Source organism: Suricata suricatta, chromosome 16, assembly GCF_006229205.1.
Source record: "Suricata suricatta isolate VVHF042 chromosome 16, meerkat_22Aug2017_6uvM2_HiC, whole genome shotgun sequence".
In the NCBI taxonomy this organism is placed as follows: Eukaryota; Metazoa; Chordata; class Mammalia; order Carnivora; family Herpestidae; genus Suricata; species Suricata suricatta.
Window position 1 is genome coordinate 7740052 of NC_043715.1, and position 17566 is coordinate 7757617.

General features: G+C 47.9%; 1 protein-coding gene across 14 annotated transcripts in view; it reads left to right on the plus strand.

The window, feature by feature from the left end:
* Positions 1-255: 255 nt before the first annotated feature.
* The window catches only part of LOC115280643, a 36243-nt gene continuing 18932 nt past the window's right edge, over positions 256-17566 (plus strand). For 4 of the 14 annotated variants that reach the window (XR_003903872.1, XR_003903871.1, XR_003903873.1 and 1 more), the window contains exons 1-6: positions 643-900; positions 1328-1427; positions 1785-1908; positions 6720-6783; positions 9349-9431; positions 9970-10082. Coding sequence is in view for 8 of the 14 variants with exons in the window: in XM_029925675.1 (XP_029781535.1) it covers positions 729-900; positions 1328-1427; positions 1785-1908; positions 6720-6783; positions 9349-9431; positions 9970-10035 (609 nt within the window). In the remaining 6 variants the exon portion in view is untranslated. Of the gene's footprint in view, positions 608-642; positions 901-1327; positions 1428-1784; positions 1917-6719; positions 6784-9348; positions 9432-9969; positions 10083-11959; positions 12024-13454; positions 13652-17566 lie in introns of those variants that run through there. The other 10 variants (XM_029925677.1, XM_029925676.1, XR_003903875.1 and 7 more) reach the window with 10 other exon arrangements.

The window sequence follows — 17566 nt, forward strand, 5'->3', positions numbered from 1 at the left end:
CCACCTGACCAGCTCAGGGATGCTGGTCAAGACACAGAGCCTCAGCGAGAAAAATAGTGCCAGTCGTAAAGGATCAAATATGTTTATGTGCAAAATATATCTAGCGCGCTGCCTACTGGCCTCCAATTCATACTGACTATTCTAGTCATTGTCTATAACTCCAAAAAATTATCCCAAAGCATTCCAGTTCCAAAACATTCATGACCTCATAGTTTCTCAGGAATCCAACATGGTGTCACTGGGTCCTTAGTTTCACAACCTCTCAGAAGACTGTGACCAAGATGTCCATGGGGCTGTCATCAGCCCAACACAGCGAGAGCAGGAGCCATTTCCAAGCTCACATACACAGCTGCTGGCAGGACTCAATTCCTTGTGGGTTGTTGGCCAGAAGCCCCGCTCAGCTCCTTGCCATGTGGACCTCCCCATAGGACAGCTCACTAACACGGCAGCCGGCTTCATGAGATCAAGCAAAGGGAAGAGCAAAAAAGAGAGTTCCAGATGGAAGTTGTGGTCTTTTGTGTCCTCATAAGTGACAGGCAGTTGTTTTTGTTATATTCTGTTCAGTGAAATCTAGGCCCAGCCCTCCAGGGGAGAGACTTGCACAAGGGTGTGTGTGCGAGGAGGCAGGGATCATGGGGGGAACGTTCAGGAGGCTAGGTTAGAGTGGGGTTGCAGTTTTAAATAGGATGGGCAGAGTGAGCCTGAAAAGGTGACATCTGAGCCAACAGATGAAGAAGGCTTTCGAGGAACTGTGTTCAGGCACAGGGAACCGAGAGCATCAGGGCTCTGGGTCCGAGGATGCCTGCACGAGGAACAGTGCCTCTCTCATCCCTGAACTGATGTCAGAGGAACTAGAATGGTGGCGATTAAGCCTTGGGGAGCCAGCCCAGCCTCCCTCAGGTTCCTGACCCTTTGGTGTATTTGAATTAAATAGAAATCTCGAGTGTCTCAAATGTTTCCTCACCCCCTGACTAAGTGTATGGAGCTCTAAGCACCTGTACGATAAATTAATATATTCTTGTGCCAGACGGACGTTCCCCCAAAGCTGTCCACGTTCTAAACCCAGAACCTGTGAATATATTATCTTACGTGGCAAAAGGGAATTTGTTCTGGATTATTCATGTCGATCCAGTGTAATCACGAGGGTCTTTACAAGAGGGAAGCAAGAGGGTCAGAGTCAAAGATGTGACAGAGGAGGCGGAGGTCAGAGTGACACAGACCGACACAGAGCAACAAGCCAAGGAATTTGGGCAGCCTCTAGAAGCTGGGAGAAGGGATATTCTTCCTGAGACCCCAGAATATAGCCTTGCCGATTCCTTTACTTTAGCCCAGGAGACCCATCTCAAACTTCCAGAACTCCTGGGACGTCTGACCTTCCAGATCTGCCAGATAATAAACGTGTGTTGTTTCAGGCTGCTCAGTGTTTGGTAAGTCATTACAGTGGTGAAAGGAAATTAAGACAATTGCAAAAATATCTTAATAAAGATACATGTAGTGCTTGCATAGATGAGGACCCTGCTCTAGCCCTTTACAAATAACAGCTCATTATTTAATTTGCATAAGAATTCCTCAAGGTAGATGCTATCAGTATCCCCAGTTTATAGATGAGGAAGTCAAAGCACCCCGAGAGGGTTTAAGTAATCTGCCTGGGGTCACACAGTTCCCAGTGGCATGGTCAGGATTTGAATCCAGGTCTTCTAGATTCAAGGGCAATGCACTTCTGCTCTGATTGAATTTCTTACATTGGCCTTTGTGACCTCAACGTCACCTTTGCCTTTCTCCAGCCTGAATGATCACTGTTGCCTCCATCCCATGCTGGACCCACGGACGGTGCTCAGAAAGGACCTCAGAACCACTCAGGCCACGTGGAGGCTGATACTTGTTTCCATTTCTGAGGGAAACACAGAGGTAAAATGGTAATCAATCTCAGGTTTTAATTTTATAATAGAACCCATTATTTTTTCTAGAGACACAATTCACATATCATAGAATTCACTCTAAAATACACAATTCGTCAGGTTGAGTATATTCATGAGGTTGAGAAGCTATCACCACTAACGAATTCTAGAACATTTTCATCATCTCCAAAGAGAAAGTCCATACCTACAAACCAGAACTTTTCATTTCCCTACCCCTGAGCCCATGGAACTACTAATCTACTTCCTTTCCATATGGATGTGCCTCTTCTGGATGCCCAAAGGGTGACTTTCTGTGTCCGGCTTCCTTCCCTTCGCATGGTTTCAAGGCTCCTCCATGTCGTAACACATATGTGCTTCCTTCCTTTCTCTACGGCCGGAGAATTCACCGCACGGATACGACACCAGTGTGCCCCTCTGTTCACTGCTTGATCAGCATTGGAGCTATTTCCCCCTTTGGGTAGTTATGAAGAGTGGAGCTGAAATCGATTTTATGACGCCTCCTTAGAAGGGATTTCCGGATGGGGCCCGGGAGTGTCCCCGACCCTGCACCCAGGTGCCCACACACCCAGGGGGCACACCTCGGGATCCAAGGAAGAGTGCATCCCCCCAGAGGGCTCGCCATATTCTCGGTCCTGAGGGGGAGCAGAAGAAGATCCAGGAGCACGCTGTTCCCACCCTGTTTCTCCCATGCGGAGTCAAGCATGTGCTTTCCCTTTCTGTGCCTCAGTTTCCCCCTCTATGAAAAGAAGGGCTTTATGAAGGGGGGTGAGAAACTCACGGAGGGGAAAACTCCATGGTACCAAGTCCCAGGCCACTGAGCTAGTATGGCTGTTTTTTTTTTTTTATGAAATGCATTATATAACACTGCTTTATATGATGCAACTTATAGGGGTTGCATTCCCTGAATAGAATGGTCGTGTCTTTTAAATGTCATATGACAGGTAATTATTATGACACTTTTTGTTTTCAACATTCATTTTGGACAGAATTATACAACGCCTCTTAGCATCGACTGGGGAGAAGGGAAATTATTTCTGGCCAAAAGCCCCAGTAACCAAAGGGTTTAGGTGCATGCTATTGTCAATAACAAAGAAAAATGACTGAAAACTTTGAAAATCAGAATGAGAAGAAAGGGCTTGCATCACCATGAGCTCCCCCAAGTTCATGCCTGTATCCACCTCGACTTCTTGCAACATCTGGGCAGGCATGTCCGCCAGGCCTTAACGTGAAGCCCAGAGTCCCAGAGCTGTGACCACACCTCGCCCTTATCCAAGTGCACCCCAAAGGACATGGCATAGCAACACAATAACATCCATTTCGGTGACATACGGGTAAGTGCTGTTTTCATTCCACATGCACTGGCAGGAATCGGTGAGGCGATGGCCTTTTCCTGCCCCGATGCAAGTTAAAAATATTGCCTGCTGCTTTGCTAACTCCCGTCTTAGCCCTGCACATTTAAAAATACACCCGTCAGTGGCTCTGCATTTGAAAATGTATTTTGCATCTGATAATTATGATGCATTTAAAGGGCAAAATTAGAAAGCACAAAATTAGGCTGGCAGGCTTAATTAGCCCATTCTTTTTTTTTTAATGGGTGGAATTTGGGCAACCGTCTGCTGGAGGGGCACAAAGACGCCTAATGGGGTTGGTGGAAATTCACCCGCTCCTCTGTCAACCTAGTCACTCAGCAGGCCGGACGGGGATTAACTGAACACCAAGAAATGTGAGACCCACGGAGCAGGAAGATTACACCCTCTTGTCCTCAAGAAAACGACACGAGTGTGATTACAAAGCAATCTATCAGCAGATAATCGAGGGCCGCGCACATGGCTTCCCAGAAGCCTGATGTAATCATGGTGGTGACCCCGGTTTGTATGTAAAGGGACGAACCCCACAGCCGGGCGAGTTTGCAGGATAATTACCACCCGCATCTGCACCTGAAGATCCATTTCCCCCGAGCCCTGGTCTTGCTGAGAAATTATTGAATGCCTTCCCCTGTATGCTGTCGCTGGCCAGTGTTCCAGGTTCGGGGCACCCTGGGCTGGCCAGGACGGGTCTGGAAACTTCTAAGGACCTTCCAAGCTCTGCACACTGGATTCTCTGCAATTTGAATTTTTTTTTAACATTTATTTATTTTTTTGAGAGACAGAGAGAGAGACAGATCATGAGCAGGGGAGAGTCAGAGAGAGAGGGACACACAGAATCGGAAGCAGGCTTCAGGCTCTGAGCTGTCAGCACAGAGACTGATGCAGGGCTCGAACTCACGAACTGTGAGATCATGACCTGAGCTGAAGTCAGATGCTTGACCGACTGAGCCACCCAGGTGCCCCAGGATTCTCTGCAATTTGATGCACGGTCCCGATAAAGCTATCTTGATGGCTGCACTGAGCTCTCTCTGCACCCAGACGGGTGGATCCATCCCCAACATTCAAAAGGGAGTTTTCTTTCCTGGAGTCACCGTGTCCCTTCACAAGCCGCGACAGGCCACGGGAAGTCTAGTAGAGGCGAAGTGATCCCAGGTATGAGTCATCCTGATGAATCAGACATGTCCCCGCTTTTTTTTTTCAAGCTGTGGGTTTCTTCATAACAGAGGCTGTGTTGTTCTTTTTGCAGCCAGATCTAGAAGCCCTCTGTGCATTGAGAAATGCAGCCCTATGGTGCTGTGTCCATTAGACAGAACCCAGGATAGGCCGGCCGCCCCTGCTTCAGACCATGCGGAATTTTCTGAAATAGTCTGTGGGGTGGCTGGACAGCTATGGGAAGAGCCTGAGATATGAACTTAAACCTAGACTCTTATGGCCTGGGTGGTCTCGGGCAAGACAATTCACTACCCGGAAGTGAAACCTTGAACTTGCAGAATTGCTATAAAAAATTCATTCTGTGATAAAACTGGTTCTCAACCAGGGGCCACCGTGCCCCCCGCAGGGGACATTTGGCAATGTTTGGGGACGGATTTGATTGTCACAACAATGTCCATCTTTACCATCCCCCTCTGTGTGGCATTTTGGTGCTCCAGAAATATCCTTTGAGTTGCTAACAATGGGCCAAAATTCAGGCATTCATTTTCCATGTTTTGAAATCTCTATAAAGAAAATGTGTATAAGCCCAAATTACATGGACACAAAGATGGGGGACAGAGGAGGGCAACTGTGCCCCTGCTCCATTCATACCGTCAAGGTTATATATATTTTTTGACTTGGTTAACTTGTCTTCATGACGATATTTGGCTCTTTCTGCTCAAAGAGCTAACAGAAAAAAGAGAGAGAGAGAGAGGATGGAGGAAAGGAGGGTGAAAGAGAGAGAGAGAGAGAGAATAGGTTGCTAGAAAAGGCATAGAACATTTCAGTTTCTAAAGTCTGGTAATTGGAATTTCCCCAGCTCTGAGCAGAACTGCTTTACCCAAAGACCAGCTAGATGACAAAATTGTAACCTCCACCAAGGTTTCTCGAGAGAAAAAGAGATTCAGGAGCTGCACACAAACACGCAAGCTGGCAGGCCCTCAGAAGGATGCGAAAAATCGGGCAGGTGTCGGTCAGAAGCTCCTGGGGCCTCTTAACGCCTTGCAGAGACACCTTCCCCGCCTGTTTGCAAGGCAGAAAGTAACAGAGGAGAGAAGCACTATTCTGATTGTCTGTGAGGGAGAAAGGAGAAGCCCGGCAAAACCCCACTGTGGGATAAAGACAGCCTGAGCCGAAAGATTTCCACATGCTGGGTTTTTAGGGTGCTTGATTTACCATTCAAGTGAGCACAGCTGTGAGGAGGGGACGCGGCTCTGAGCCAAGAAGGGGAGAGAAGGGGAGAGCGTGAACAAGGAGGAAGAGGATTGTTTGCAGACTAGACTATTAAATTGACTTGGAAATAGTCCCCCTCATCCCTCCCCGCATAAAATAGTTGTCTATTTCAGATGGATTACCACAAACTCCCAGATAGAGCCCGTAAGTGCTGTTTATACAGTGTGCTAATTGCGGTAATGGAACCCCCCCAGTCATTGCTCAGCTTTGGTCCAGTTTTCCCTCATGAGCTTCCTTACTGGAGCCCTATTTGTGGACCTTTCTGTCAGCCCCCAACAATGAGCAGAGTGGGAAAGATGTAATTATTCATTTTATTGCTATTGATGCCGATGGCCATTGGCACGCGGGGCTTTCTGGACAGTGGGGATCCCATCCAAGTGCAGCAGCTCAGTCTGGAGTCAGAATGACCTTCTTCTGGGACAAGGCCAAAGGCTCACCATCGTCAGCGCCTTGCGTGCAAAGCTTCTGAGAGCTTTGGTTGGGGGTCCCATTCCCATTGTCATGGGAACTGTTGACTTATTCCCCAGTGAGTCTCTCTCTTACCCTAAAACTAGCAGCAGGGATAAATAGCAGGCCTGCTGTTTTTTTAAGTAACCATCCCGAGCTTGGTGAAATGCATCTATCACTGCATAAAAGTCAAGGCCAACCAGATGCTCAGTGTGCACGCGCTGTGGCCATCCACCTCTCACACAAGTGGAACTTGCTCCTTGGTGCTTCTCATTTAGCATCCTTCTCCCTTTATTGTGCCATTAGCTCAAGAAGCTTCCATCCATTCTCATTTTGATGCAGCCAGTTTCTCCCAACCTGAGACCTTGGCTCCTGCATCCATTTCTTGTGGCTACCATCAATATTTCACGTCAAACAAACTTAAAACAACTCACATTCATCTCTTAAAGTTCCGGAGGTCAGAATTCTAACATGGTTCTTCCTGGGCTGAAATCAAGGTAGGGGCAGGGCTCTTTTCCTTCTGGAAGCTCCCGGGTAGAATCTGTGTCCTTGTCTTTTCCAGCTTCCAGAGGCTGCCCACACGCTTTGGCTCCTGGCCCCTTCCTCCACCTTCAAAGTCAGCAGTGGTGAGTCCTGTCCTTCCCGCCTCCCATCACCCTGACACCTTCTGCTTCTGTCTTCCCTGGCACTTTTATGAACACCTGTGATTTCACTGGCCCCACCCTCATAATCCAGGATAATCTCTTTATCTTAAAATCAGCTGTTGAGCAATCTTAATTTCATCTGCAACCTGAATTTCTCTTTGCCATGGAGCCTAACACACTCACAGGCTCTGGGCAGTAGGATGTGGGCATTTGGAGGGTGGTGATCTGCCTACTTCAGATCCTCTTTTGATGATCTGTATCTCATCTCCACTTGGAAGTTGCAGGACTAATCTTTCAGGGGACATTCTTCTGAGATAGCCTTGGATCCTGGGTCAGTCCTGCTCAAAGATAGAATGTGCTTTTACATGTATGCATGCGTGTGTGCATCCACACACACACACACACACACACACACACACACACACCAGAACTAGAACTCAAGCTCCCTGAGGCAATTTGGGGTTGTATCCTAAGAGCTTAGAACAGCAACTGGTATATTGCAAACACTCAGTAAATATTTCTGGAATCAATCAATCCGTCAATCAGAAGAATAAGTTCCTCAGTAGAAATGGTGTCACAATATGATGCCTGGAGTCAAATATAAGGTTCAATTCTTGCCTAGCTACTTTTGAGTTCTATGACCCTTTCAGGGAGCCTCAGTGACCCCATCTCTAGAGTGAGGACCAAGTCACCTGCCTAACAGGCCTGCCGTGTGGTTGAGGACCTCTAGCAGAAGGCCTGGGATGCCTTAGTGCTCAGGGTGAAGAAGCCAGCATGTCTCCCTGACCCTGGGGCCACCATCGTGGACAGGAAAACATGTGCAGGCAAACAAGCGCCTCGAACCTTCAAGGTGCTTTGGGGGAGACATGTTTGCATTCATATCATAGCTGGGAGACAAGGTAGAAAGTGATCAGCTTCAACATCAAGGAAGCTACATAGATGTGTTAGCCCTTGAACCGAATCGGAAACCATCAGTAAGTGTCAGAAAGATGACAGAAGGGGAGAGGCATTCCCCTTTAGGAGAAGAAGGGGCATGAACAGAGGCCCAAGGGCATGGAGCTGGAAGCAGGTTTATAGAAATGGAGCAAAGGGAGTTATGGTGGCACCGGCATGGCGGGCAATGGGGCTGGAATGGAGGAGGGATGGGGCATTGTGGGGGGGCAAACCCAAGGTGCTGTAACAAGGAGCTTCAACATCTAGAGATGGCTGTCGCTAGGCTGGATGCGTGACAACCAGTTGGCACATACACATCACACACACTTGCGGAGGTTTTGCAAAAACTACATACACACGGGACGTGCACACACTCACTTTACCGGCTGGAATGACACATGCGTTTGGGGCCTACACTCGATATGCACACGAGTCATATCAGAGGATATGTACACAACCAAATGCCTCACTGACCATGTGGCCAGACGTGCACACACCCCCCGGGGAAGCACGTACACACTGGCCGTGCACATACAGGCACACATAGGGTCAGGCGATGCACGCTTAGAACACTACGCACATGGGCGGGCAGAAAAGCGCACACTCAGTGTCAGTGTGTACACCCGGACGCCGACCACGCACCGCTTCTCACACGGTTACTAACAGGTCCTCGCTCAAGCACACACCGAGACGGAACATGCACTCACACCATTGAGTCACGCACACACACATGCACACCCGTTGGCCACACGCACGCAGACCCCTCGTTTCTTACTGGAATGTGTCTGGGCTCCGAGGCCGGCAATTGTGTGGCCAGAGGGAAGCTGTGATTGTTGTTCTCCCCACCACAGCAGACAGAGAAGCTCAGAGACCTGCTTCTGGAGTTCACGGTTTGTGTCTGCCTCTGTCCCCGCGGGTGAGGGAGCCTGTCCATGCTCCCTGCGCACCCAGCTTCTGTTCCCCCCCCCCCCCCCCCCCCCCCCCCCCCCCCCCCCCCCCCCCCCCCCCCCCCCCCCCCGCTCTGCCAGCCCGGCCTCAGCTGAAGTCTGGGCGGCCCGTGACAGCTGGATGCCATCCAGAAGCATTGCTGGGTCTCTTGCAGGAGTTCCCCATGCACTACTTGCTGCCCAGCCTCCTCTCTGAACTGAGCTGGCAGGGGGCCAGGCCCCCCTGTGGGAGGGGGCAGAGCCAAGTGCTCGGTGGCTCCCAGCACCGTGGGGCCCTCATCAGCTGCTCTCCCCGGGGCCCCGTTTGGGTGATGAGCGCAGCCGTCACTCGAGCTCTGCAGAGAGGCGTCTCACACGACATCTGCGTGGCCTATCTGGGGCTAGTCAAGCACGGCTCCCGCTTCTGCTCGCGCTCATCCTGGAATTGGGTTCCAATGAGCTGGAACCTTGCGTTGCGCCTGAAGTTTTGACAAGCCGCTGTTTCCTGGCAGCCGCCGGGATGGAGCCATGACCTCCATCCGGGTTAACGAGCGGAAGGGCTGGCCACGCACCTACCACGCTGTCGCGGCTCCCTCGCCCTGATCCGAGGAGCTGGTAAAGAGGGTCATGCTGCATACTGGGTGCACAGCCTCCTCCTTCTACTCCTTTTTGTCCTTTTCCTCCCCAGGGACCATTTCGTGCCCTCCATCAGAGCGAGCCTCCGCAGGTGGAGACGCAGCCCCCTCCTCTTTGTTAGAGGAGGAGAGAACCGTGGGTACCAGTGAAGATGAGCCCAGGGACATTGACAGTGTGACTCAGATGTTATCCCCAGCCCTCACTCCTAGCACATTTAGTTAAAATTAGTCCAAACCCTAATTCCACAGATTTTCAAAAACCCAAAGATGTCCCCGCAGTTTACTGCGAATTCCCCCAAGAGCTATCGCCCCCTATTTCTGCCAGCTGCCCAGCTCCCGTGGGTTCAATACCACCCTCATCAAGCTGAACAAGAAGCTCGTATCTTAATGGGATTTCTGAAAGCAAGCCACTCCTCTGAAACATCCTGGGTGCTGGGGCTTCACCGAAGGGTTGATGACCCCACGTCCGGATGGGTCCCAGGGGCACACGGAGGGCTTTTGGATGCCACACCGGCATTAACCCCACACTTCTGTACCTCCCTCTCTTCCTTCCTTATCTGGAGTGACACACAAGCCTGCCCCCGGCCCCCTTGGCCTGCTCACATTCAGGCCCAAGAAGACCCATTCCTTCTCCGATCCCCAAACAGACCGACTTGAATATTCTTCTCTCCCAGGAGTGGGTGTCTGCTCAGAAGGAATTCTCAACACGGCTGCCAAGAGAGGAAAATATTCCCCCATGACGTTACATAAGAGCTGTGTGTTGGACAGAGAAGCTTCTCCAACAAAGGTGAATAAACATTACAAAAGTGAGCTCCCAGAGGGAGAGTACTTTCAATGTGCCGGAGATGCCTGACCGCTGCCCAGCTAAACGAAGACAGATTATGGGAGCGAGGTGTCCAGCTGGCCTCTCGTTTACCCAGGCAATGGTGAGGCCACTAAGCCTCAGCCAGAAGCAGGGGCCCCTTAAGGGGCCCCAGGAAATGTCTCTCTGGCCAGGGCCTGGGTCTTTGTTCTAGGCTGAGAACAGAGGTCTGACCTCCAAGCGTCCACCCCCTCCCCCAAGTTACTGTGGTTTCTCCAGGGGAGGAAGGGGCAGGCACAGGTTACGGGCCTCCACCAAAGAGCTGACTGGTGGCCATTCATACACAGGAGGGCTTCCTTTCAACAAAGTCTGTTTGTTTCCCCCAAGAGCCCTGGGGACTCTGTGCCAAGACAGAATGACTCACAGGCTCCCAGGCCTTGCCCCCCTCTGGGAGACACTCAGCCAAAGCTCTTCCCCCAGTGGAGGAAGAGAGCAGCTGCCATGAGGCTCCAAGTGAAAGTGGGCTCTACCAAGTGAGATTGGTTGGAACTGTGACGCACAGAAGGTTCTGGACGAGGCCTTCAGACCTCAGTGCTCACACTGGATTCTCCGTCCTTTTGCTGGCTTCCTTCAAGAGTTCAAATATCATCACTTTAATTTTTTTTCATTTATTTATTTTTGAGAGAGGGAGAGAGAGAGAGCAAGCACAAGTCAGGGAGGGGCAGAGAGAGACAAGAAGAGAGAGAATCCCAAGCACAACCTGATAGCACAGAGCCCAGCGCGGGGCTTGAACGCATGAACCATGGGATCGTGACCTGAGCTGAAATCAAGAGTCAGAAGCTTAACCGACTGATCCACTCAGATGCCTCAAATATCATCACTTTAAGCAGGACTCTGCTCTCTGTCTGTGAGCCCATGTCCCTGGCAATGTCTGGACCTAACAGCCAACCTCAGATGCCAAAGTGTGGATCCTCATGCTGAGTGGCTTGAAACTCATCCTTTCTCACGTTTGAGAAGCTTTCAGGAAAGCTTTGTCAATGACAGAAATTTTTTTCTTTACATCAGTCAAAATCCATGATAGACACCAGTAAGATATTTTCACTGATGGAAAGCTGGGTAATATCCAACCTGTTGGGCCAACTGAACTTCAGAGTCCTTGTCCCTTAAATCAAGACTATACAGTACCTGCTAGTGGCCCACAGCCTGGCCAGGAAGATTCAATGTGAAATCATCACTTGTGGGAGGAGGGGCTTTCTCCAGGCCAAGCCATATGCACACATGGTCAGTGCATTCAAACTTCATCTGGCTTCACTCTCATATCCCCATCACAAGGCTCTGGGAGTTGCTGGTATATTTATACCCATTCCGAGAAAACTAAGGCCTGGAGAGATTAGGCTGCCTAAGCCCACACAATGAATAAACATCATATTACTCAACACATTAGTAGGGCAATAGGCTAGCAAAGGGAGAGTGCTCAGGCGACTGACAGACCAGGAAATGCTTTAGTGGTTTTTGAGCCCAAGTATGGATTAGCAATGGGTATAATCGTTATAAAGCAAGTTTATCAACTGACGATAAACAATTTCCATATGTCTTCAATCATATTAGCCCCCAGGCAAGTTATTTCCTAAAACAGAGGGTTCTCACCCTGCATGTAGCTTTGGTTGGTTGTTTTCATCTTTCTTCCCAGCCAGAGAGATGTCACTTCATTCGACAAGTATTCACTCGGCATTTCCTTGGGGCCATTCATTCTGTTGGGGCTAAAAACCGGTTCATAAAAGGGACACAGACCTTAGAGTCTAGGACAGGTTTTTCAACCTTAGCACCATCGACATTTGGAGCTGCCATCTTTCTTCATCCAGGGGACCTGCCCGATGCACTTGAGGATATTCAACAGCATCCCTGGCCTCAACCCACTGGATGCTAGTAGCATCCCCAAGTTGTGACAATCAAAAATGTATCCAGCCAGTGTCCTGGGAGTAAAGCCATACCTACCGAGAATCGGTGTTCCAGAGGACAAGTCATTCATCAAACACTCATGCTGTCAGTGAAGGATGCTCCAATGACCGGCCCTGAACCTGATTTTCTTGACAGAGGTGACATCTAAGTGAAAATACTGTGACGCTTGGCAGAGCTAGGCAGGAAAGCCCCTTGGTGGGGGAAGGAGATGGGCCCTGGAAGCATATTTCCAAAACAGAGGTAACAGCATGGCTCAAAGAATGGAGGGAAATGTGACCCTGATTTGAAGCCTGTGTTGCTCAACAGTCACAACAGAGCTCTGCCTACAGCTGAAGGGCAGCGTTATTCAGTGCGAAGCTCACACAACACAGGGAGAAATGGCAGCATCTCTGTTCCAGAAGGCTTAGACAAGTTAGATCCACGGGCCAACACATCACCAGGAACAAAGACAAGCTCCTGCATTATGGTTAAAAAAAAAATCCCCAACCGTTACAATGGAAAATCCGGCTCAAAGCCAGAAGGTTATAGAAGGTGTTGGGTATAAACCAGTAGAGCTCACACTCACTGGTGCGTGAGAATCCCCTGGCAGGCTTGTTAAAGCACAAATTGCCGGGCCCCACCCCCAGAGTTTGTGACTCAGGATTTGGGTCCTGGGTGGAGCCAGAGAATTTGCATTTCAAACTGGTTCTCAGGTGATGCAGAAGCCGAAGGTCTGGGGATTCTCCTTTGAGAACCACTGGGAGAAGCCTCAGTTTCCAAAGATGGTAATAGCAGTGGGGTTCAGTTAATAGAAATATGGTGTCTCGTGTGAGGAGGGGAGAACCTCAGGGCCCCAGCTCGGAGGCCAGGGAGAATGTTGAGCACCATATTTGAAGGGGCTTTTTGGGGAACTGGAAGGTGTCCAGAGAAAAGTGAGGCAACCGGGTTATGAAAAGTGATTGCAGAACACGGGGTGTTTGGCCTAGAAAAGAGGCATTATGGAAGAGTCTGGGGCTTCTTCAGATACTGAGGGACTGTACTGTGAAGAATGGACTTGATCCATATCTTAGTACCACATGGCCAACCACGTTAGTTCAGGAAATGGAAAACCAGGGTGGGAGTGTCTGGTTACAGAGATTTTGGTTAACAGCAAGTGGAATCTTGTGACATCTGTACATTTAGTGCAGCACCATCCAGTAGCCATATATAATTTTAAATTGTCCTTGCAGCCCTATAATACAAAAAGCAACAAACAAAAAATGGGTGAAGTTAATTTTAATAATACCTTTTAATTTAACCTAATATTCGCAGAATATGTCTACTTGGACATGCGATCAATGTAAAGAAGGTTTAGTGAGATAGTTTACATTCTTTGGCTTGTACCGTGTTCTCAACCCAGGGTGTGTTTTGCCCGCACAGCTCATCTCCATTCCGTTCTAACGAGGCAGAGACGAAGTGGCTCCTTCCCCACGTGGGACTCGTGGCTCCCACACTGGCCAGCTCAGTCCTCGTGAGCCACGAGTCGGTCACAGTGGAGTGAACAGGTCCTAATTTTAATCGGTTTCGCTGCCTTCTGACTGTCTTTTGGATTTAATGACATTTGCATCCCACTCATATGTTCCTATTTTAAATTTAAATGAACTCATAAGTTTTTCTATATATTTTGAGAATTTCATAACACGTTTTAAGTTGTCTGCAGGCAGCCTGGGGAGCCCTAAATAAAGATGGCATCAGGACTCTGGCTTATAAGTGACAGGGGTCCCAATGCAATCTAGGTTAAGGACATACCAAATGCACCTATTGGCTTACCTTTTGAAAAGCTCAGTGGCGATGCTGGCTTCTGGCATGGCTCGATCCAGATATTATCAATAGTGTCACCAGGAGCTCGTTCCTACTGCTCCCCAGTTCACTTACTCCTGTGTTGCCTTCATCCTTTGCATGGATCCCCCTCAGGTAGAAATACGCCACTGGAAAGTCCAGTCTTAAATCATCCTTACAGTAACTTTCCTGACAGAATGAGCTCCTTTCTTGGAGTCATTCTAAATAGGTCTGGATTGGGAGCTTTCATGGCTTGAATTGGCAGTGTACTGCTCATCCCCAAATCTAATACTGTGGAGATGTATGTGGTCAGGGCCATCATCTCGGGAGCCAGGAACCTAGGGAGTCATCCCCAACTAAGCTTCAAGAATGGGAGACGGGGTGGGGACCTCCAGAGGAAAGAGAAGTGTTTGATGGACATAAATATCAGATGTCTGCTGGATATGGACACTAAGGATAGAGACCAGTGGGTCATGTTGTCCTGTATTATGGAAATTGCCTTTGGGAAGGGTCCTGCTTCTCTTTACCATGAAGGCACTGCTTGGAATTTCATAGCTGAGAAGCTGAATTTAAGACGCTGAACTTAAGTGTTAGGGCCACCATTTGAGACTTGCTTTGCTTTTGACCAGTCTACTTTAAGAAGCCTTGTCCCATGTGGCTGAATTTAGAAATCAGAATGAGGCATGGGGAGTTGAAAGAATAAATCCACATTTGCACATTACCTGAAAATTTGGAAGAGTGAAACTTGGCTAAACCCAGCTAGAGTCTGTTCTTTTCCTTCCCTCCCCCAAACAATGAGCTTTCAACCAAGATGGCAACTGATCTCACACCAAAGGTCCCTGGGGTCAAAGATGGGAAAATCTCACATGGCCCACACTCTTTAGATTCCTGAACTTCCAAAGCACAAACACAGTATGCATGCCATCCAAAAACCTGCAGCCCTCACTCGCGGACATTCTGTTTTTTGCCAGTTACTCATTCCACCTTACCCACTAATTTCTGCCCATTGGAACTCAGTTTCCCCAAAGCTATGTACTTCCTCTGCTCACATATTCCTAAGAGGTTCCCAAGTTCCACTGAGTCTGAAATATTTACATGTGCAATGAGTTTGGTTAGAAAAAAAAAAAAACCACAGAGGAACCAAAACTTTACCAAGCCAAGGACTTTTAGGGACACAATATCTTTTATTATATAAAACCAGATTCTTTATCTCATACTAAGGTTTATTTGTAAGAAACAATGACCAGAAAAATACTAGTTATTACATGGCAGCCTTTCCTTGAAAGATACCACACACTTTCTTTGTCTAATTTGCAAACTCCTATTCATCCTTCACAGGCCCCCCAAACTTTGTTGACTCTTTTCCAAGAGTCCCCCGCGCACTCTTGTCCCACCACTTACTTCAATCATTGTGCTGACCTGAGGCTCTAGGGCAATACAGCTTAATGGAGTTAGATTACCCTGGATTCAAATCTTGGCTCTGGCATTTCTTAACCATGTATCTGGAAAGTTCTTAAACTTGTCTGGGTCTCAGTTTCTTCATCTATAAAAAAAAATTAGGGGCACCTACATGGCTCAGTCAGTTGAGCATCCAACTCGTGGTTTTGTCTCAGGTCATGATCTCACAGGTTCAGGGGTTTGAGCCCCATGTCGGCCTCTGCACTGACCGCCTGGAGCCTGCTTGAGGATCTCCCTTTCTCTCTGCCCCTTGCCCACTCACACTCTCTCTGTCTCTCTCAAAATAAATACATAAACTTAAAAAATCATAATAAAAAATTAAAAGCCTGTTTTCTGGGTTGCTTTTAAAAACACTTGAACGAATGTCGGTAAGGTCCTTGATGGATAGGCACTTAATATGGTAACGTAATTATCATCGCTCTTTTCTGTGGTTACTTGTTTAAAAGTCACTACAGTCTTCCCATTAGATTCTGATCTCCTCCAGGGTAGGGGTTGCTTCTCAGTAAACTCTGTGTCTCAATCTAGAGGGTAAAGACATACATGTCTATTGAAATAATAACATAAACAAATGCATGAATATATACAGATGAAACCAGAAAAGTTAGTCCACAGCCAGCCTCTAGGGGAATGTAACCCTAAAACAATAATAGTATGCCATACCAAACCCTTTCATTGTTGTCCAAATGCTTAGATCCTATAAATCTGAGTCACTTGAGTTGTTTCTGAGGAAACAGTGCCTATGGTCCACATGAGCTATTGTATATGATTCAAACTGTTGAAGATCTGAAAAGCCTTGAGTTCATTCTCAGTGTCTTTCAAATATCACCATATGATTAATTGTATGAAGTATCTTCCTCGTCTACCTCCTTCCAGACCACAGTGACCAATCAGAGACTTAAAATCAAAATAACAGTGTTTGTAAATTGAAAATGTCTGCTTTCAAATCAAGCTGTAAGCATCCCAGGCTCTGAAATCTTAAAGCTGGATTTCCGAATGAAACCCCCTGTCAACCACGCCCTGTTTTGGAACTAGGGAGGCTGCCTATGTATTTTCAACTTGAAAAAAGACACATGCTCATCCCATTGAAGCCTGCCACCCGGCATCATTCCAGAGATCTTTAAACCTAAAATTTCAAGTCAGGAAGTGAGGAAAAGCAGTGGGCACCAAAACCATCTCTCAGCCCAACTGACTCAGAAGCAGTCAGGCTGGGTAAACTCCCTTATAAAAAAAAGTCATCCTTTATTTGGATTCAAAACCCCCTTCAGTCCATGCTGTTAATCTGGTCCTGACCATATTTTGTAAATACAAAGCCTGGTTCAATGGCCCCACCGAGACCACATTTCCCAATAATGAGGGAAATGGTATTTACAGGAAGGTCTGAAACTTTCCCTCAGTAGCTTGTATTTTTGTAAGTCCCGTATGAAACCTCCATGTGGGCATGACTAATGGATCCACCTAATTAAATTTTTACAGCATTCCAGGGCTGGAGTGTCAAATGTTTGCTCCGAGCTTGTCTCCTTGTAACACTGTCAAATAAGACTCCCATCCCCCTCCCACACACCGTTTTTAGGGGCTGCCGGCTGCATTCCAATGCCATATGAAATCAGAATTTGGTTGATGAGGATGAAGAAATGGATTGCCAAATACTTTTTGCAAACCAGCCTACCTATACCTTTTTGGAGAGATCAAAGGGGGAAAAAAACAAAAAACAAAACAAAACAAAACCCTCCTTCTGGCCAAGGTAGGATTCATACGGAAAGTTGAAAAAGTCACTTCCAATGGATTAGAAGATCATTGCTGTTGTTTATAAATTCTTGCTCGAAAGACTAGAGTATGCATTTAGCAAGATGGTATTTTAACTTTGAGAACAACCTTAAAGTCAGTAGATTCTATGGACTTTAGGAAAAAGAAATCCCTTGATAATCTGCAATGCTTGTCTTCTCATTCTTTGCTATGTACTTGGTTTCAAAGTGATGTGTGCAGCTAGACCCCGGCCCGCCTCCATACTGGCCATTGAGGGTTTATCAACAGGCAGACAATTGACAATGTGTCTGGAGCTGCTCAGTGAAAAGAGGAAATAGAATCTGATTTTAGTATTGAATGAATATGAGACTCAACATAGGACCCCACAGGTTCGAGAAAGTGAGCTCCCTCAGTGACATCACGGAGCATGTCAGAGGAAGCTTCTTGGAGACTGACACTCAAGATGGATGCAAGTCAGTCAGTCAATCCCTGCAGGCGATCTAAGCCACAGA